The sequence below is a fragment of the Alternaria alternata genome (genome assembly GCF_001642055.1).
Source record: "Alternaria alternata strain SRC1lrK2f unplaced genomic scaffold CC77scaffold_56, whole genome shotgun sequence".
NCBI lineage: Eukaryota > Fungi > Ascomycota > Dothideomycetes > Pleosporales > Pleosporaceae > Alternaria > Alternaria alternata.
Window position 1 is genome coordinate 1 of NW_017306245.1, and position 4,809 is coordinate 4,809.

Sequence of the window (4,809 nt, forward strand, 5' to 3'; positions counted from 1 at the left end):
CCTAACCCTAACCCTAACCCTAACCCTAACCCTAACCCTAACCCTAACCCTAACCCTAACCCTAACCCTAACCCTAACCCTAACCCTAACCCTAATATAAGTTTAATTATATATAACTTTTAAAATTAGATTCTTTTTTTACAATACTACTAGACGTATACAAACTACTAGACTTATATATGTTATAGGCGGAAAGAGGCTTGCTAACAAGTATGCATTTGTCCTATATACAGAAGAAGAAAGATAGAGAGAGAAAGAAGTAATAGTACTTTTCTCTTTTTATAGCGTAAAGCGTTCGTACGCTACTTGTGCTAAGAGTGTACAGAGAAAGGTTCCTCTCTTCCCGGCGTCTGTTGTACGACTCACCGGCGTAGCCTCTTACAATATAAACTACTAGATGTATACAGTCTACTTAACGTATACAAACTACTAGACGTATATTAAATAATAAGCGTATAAAACTTTAAAAACTTAAAAATAATTTGTTTTTTTAGAAAAGTACTAGACTTACAAAGCTACTAGACTTTATTCTCTACCCCGCTTCTAAGTGCTAACCTCGGCTATTACCTTATTTTTAAACTATCTACTGCTAGAGTAGGTCTTTCTTCTTTACTACCTCTATACTATGGCTTCTTTTCTTGAAATTCAGCCTCTTGGTGACTACCTATGCTATCTCCCAGCATACAGCTTAATTGTCTGTAAAGACCATAGCGCTGTACGCAATTGGAGAACTCACCTATCACGTAGCCACAAGGTTTCAAAGGAGAGCCAACGTCAGCTAAACACCCAGTACCAAATTCAATCTCTACCGCTCTCAACCCCAGAGAATCACCCTCTCCCTCCACCAAACCAACCGCCAATTTCAGTACTAGGCCTACCTATCCCAGGATTCGCCTGCAGCTATCAAACCTGTACCTTTCTAACAGCAAATCGCCAAAGCATAAAGAAGCACTACAATAAAGAGCATAACTGGATTTCAAGCCAGCAAGACCGCCAGCCATGGGCCTGTATTCAGGTCCAGACTTTCTTTCGCTCAAGCGGCTTGCAGCGCTACTTTCAAGTGCAATCTCTTCCTGCAGAAGGAAGTAGCTTGTCTACATCTACCGCTCTGGACGCTGTATCTAAAATTTCACAGCAAATTCAGATCTCACAGGCGCAATATACAGAGTCACTCGCTATAGCAGACGCTGCAATTGCCAAAACTGACCACACTGGCTGGTTCAACAGGAATAGGTGGCTAATTCACCTTGCCCGCTGCAATCTGCTTCACCTAAGCCAGGCTAGCCGCTTGCCTGACAAGAATGAACCTACACTTAGCCAGGCGGCTCACGTTGTTGAGCGGGCAGTAGAGCAGGCGGTTGCTGGGCTATCCACACTTGGTCTTGAAACCCGGCGCTGGCTAAGAAGCCCCAACGCTGAGCAGATAGATACCCGCCCAATGGCTCGCCTGCAGAATTCAGACAGCCAGAAGCGGTATGCTGGCTACATAAAGCGTTTTATCTGCTACTTACTGCGGGTACATGAGGCTCAGCAATCAGGCGGCGATGGGGATGAGAGCGACAGCTTCTACAGTCAGCTGGGACAGGAAAGCAACTCAGATTCAGACTCTGGCATTCAGAGCAGTGACCCCAAGGACAGAATGCGCGATGCAAAGAGGCTGTTCCCATGGTCTGGCAACCAGAAACAACTTACCCAGGCCTTTGTAACCGCTCTGCATCTAGATCCTGAAGAGGCCCAGATTGCCTGTCTACTTCGCTTGTTAGAAGGATTTATCTTCCAGACTACAGGAGATGAACCTTTTGAGAGTGGATTAATTCACTTCCTGGCCGTATTAGGCATTGATGAGTCTACCAAACGTCCTAGAGCCGCCCCTGATTTCTCTTACATGTTAGCAGGGGTGGTTTACTGTACACGCGTGTTGGCTGTTGAAATTCTGCTCCCAGCTGCCACACGTAAGGAGAGGCAGCTACGTAGTCAAGAGCGGGAAAATTTCATCACAATAAGAAGGAAATACCTGGTAGATGGGTCATATAGCCCATTTAGCGAGATGCTAAGCCTTCTGGCTTACTCAAAGCATATCGCCTTGAACGCTGCAAACACCCCAATGTCAATGTGGTCTAATAACCGCGATACTCTCTACCTACGTGGTCAGCCAATTCAGTTGTTAGCTTTTCAAGCCATGGTTGCTGGCGTACTACAAAAGGCGGAAAACTACCTATGGGAAGAATTGCTGTGGACGCCAGCAAGGGGAGACCGCTTCTAGATACCGCTTGGAAGGATTCAGGACAACGTTACCTTTAGCTAGCGTAGCTACTCATTCCTTTCACATCCTGAAAATAACCTGACAGGTTGCTGGGAAGCAACCCTATCTAAAATGCTACAAAGCCCCCAGGGCCGCAAGCTATACAACACCAATAATTCAGCCTGGAAGCCCCAACTAGTTCGACGCTACCTTCGCCGGGTTGAGAGGTTCCTTGAATACCTGCTCTTCCTTACCCACGTAACAGGCGGGCAGCCAGCACGAGGTACTGAAGTTACCACTACACGTTTCCGCAATGGCTATGTACAGGATCGAAATATCTATGTTATAGACGGCCAGGTGGTTTTTATCAGTAGATATCACAAAAGTCAGGCAATGTGGGATAAGCCTAAGGTGATAGCGCGCTTCTTGCCCTGGAGAGTCGGTCAGTTATTCGCTGTCTTTCTAGCCTATGTCCAGCCGCTTGCTGAATACCTTGAGGGCGAGAGACTTAACAGAACCCCCACAGATTATGTGTGGTCTGGCAATACTGGCCCCTGGGAGACAAGTCGGCTTAGCCAGATTATCTCCATAGAGACCCGATGTTGGCTAGGCTGCAGGCTTACTACCCTTGAATATCGCTATACAGCTATCACAATTGGGAGAGAAGTGGTTAGTAAGGAGTTTGGTGAGGGCACTTAAGAAGCACTTACAGAGGGGGATTTAGAGGAGCCTGAACAGCAGCTTGAAAGCGGCCTTAATCTCTAGGCAGGTCGTTCTGAACTCACCGGCACGCTACGCTATGGCGTTGAGATGGGCATTGTTTTACACCTTAGCTACCGCTCAGTGCAGGTGTTTCGTGATCTAAGCAGTAAGTGGCACCGCTTCCTCCAGTTGTCAAGCACGCTACCTAACCCGCTTACGCCAGTAAGCATAGCCAAAGCTGCTGGTATCTCACGCCAAAATCAAGGCCCGCCTGCAAAATCTTTGCCAGCACAGCCCGCGCAGGACCAAGCAGAGCCTGCGATAGTTACTAATTCAGAAATTCAAATTCTGGTTCAAAAGGTGGTTCAAAAAGAGGGACTAATTACCTTCAAGTCACTGGAGCAGGAAATTGCCCTGCGCGCTATCCTGGCTGGAGAGACACCGCTTGTTGTTGTTCTTCCAACAGGTGGCGGGAAGAGTCTTCTCTTTATGGCGCCTGCGTGCCTCTCGGACCTAGGGGTTACTATTGTTGTTGTCCCATTCCGTGAGCTGCTGAAAAACCTGAAAACGCGGTTAGCTGAGGCGAAAATTCCAGCTACAGAATGGATACCTGGACTTTCAGCTAACGGCCTGGCCCCAATAATTTTGGTTAGCGCAGACGCTGCTGGGAGCTTTGAGTTTCTTACCTTTGCTACCCTGTTAATGCAAGGCGGCTGGCTTAGGCGCATTGTTGTTGATGAATGTCACTTGACATATACCAGCTCTGACTGGCGCCCAAAATTAGCCCACCTCGCCCGGCTGCGTGCTATTAAGGCCCAATTCATCTTACTTACCGCTACGCAACCACCTCTACTTGAGTATGAATTAGGTGCAGCTATGGCACTTCGCAGCCCACGATATATTCGCGCCCCTACTCTGCGCCCAAATATCCGGTACCTGGTCCAGCGATGCCAGCCAGGAGGGCTACTCAAGGCAGCCCAGGGAATCGCTACACGTTGGTTAGCTGGGCTGGCTGGCAAACAGAAGGCAGTTATTTACGGCAAGTACAAAGATACCTGTGAAAAGCTGGCCCAACAATTGAAGTGCAATTACTACCACGCTGGCCTGGACGCTGATGACCGTTCAGGGGTTCTGAAAGCCTGGCTCCAACGCGGTGGGCTTATAACAGCCACGTCATCTCTTGGTACAGGTGTTGATTATCCTGAGATTGTCAGAGTACTTCACGTGGATACGCCTTATGGCGCGATGGATTTCGCCTAAGAATCAGGGCGTGCTGGTCGCGAAGGGCAGCTGGTAGATGCAGTCATATTAGTTGAAAGCCCTCGTCAGAAAGCACCTGCACTGGACATACTAGTAGACCATTCGTGGCATGCACTTGACGAGGCCGCTATCTAGGAATTTATCAATCCCCGCCTGGGCGCCTGTCGACGGAGTATCTTGAGCCTCTTCCTGGACGGTTAGTTAGTTACATGCACTTAAGCCCAGGCAGCCAATTGCGACCTTTGTGGTAAAGGCAGTACAGAACTTACTAATGTCTTGAAACAGGACGCCCAAGAAGAAGCCAAGCTGAGAAACACCCTGCAAGAGTTAGTTAACGGCTGCCCAGTCTGCTGGCTAAGAGGCTCTCCAACTTGGCTGGATCACTTACACTCACATTGCGAATGGTGTACAACCGTTGAACAAGGCCTGAGCGTAGAAACCTGCGACTATGTTAGAGCCCGCAAGCTTTGGTGGGATCAAGGGAAACGGGGGGTTTAGAGTACACACACCTGCTGGAAATGCGGTATAAGCCAGCACTTCTGCGCTACTGGGCAGGACGAGGCCAGGCCCTGTTAGTGGCTAGGGGTGATGATTCCTGTTCTTGT

General features: G+C 48.4%; 2 protein-coding genes across 2 annotated transcripts; both read left to right on the forward strand.

Moving 5' to 3' along the window:
• Positions 1–1,639: 1,639 nt before the first annotated feature.
• CC77DRAFT_1036462 (hypothetical protein) lies at positions 1,640–2,263 on the forward strand (the record flags this gene model as incomplete). The annotated part of the gene is made up of 1 exon (XM_018527018.1): positions 1,640–2,263. One exon carries the CDS (start codon positions 1,640–1,642, stop codon positions 2,261–2,263), a length of 624 nt encoding a protein of 207 aa, XP_018378631.1.
• A 789-nt stretch (positions 2,264–3,052) lies between these two features.
• On the forward strand, positions 3,053–4,204 carry CC77DRAFT_1068075 (P-loop containing nucleoside triphosphate hydrolase protein; the record flags this gene model as incomplete). Its single annotated transcript, XM_018529071.1, has 1 exon — positions 3,053–4,204. The coding sequence occupies one exon, from the start codon at positions 3,053–3,055 to the stop codon at positions 4,202–4,204; it is 1,152 nt and encodes a 383-aa protein (XP_018378632.1).
• Positions 4,205–4,809: the final 605 nt, after the last annotated feature.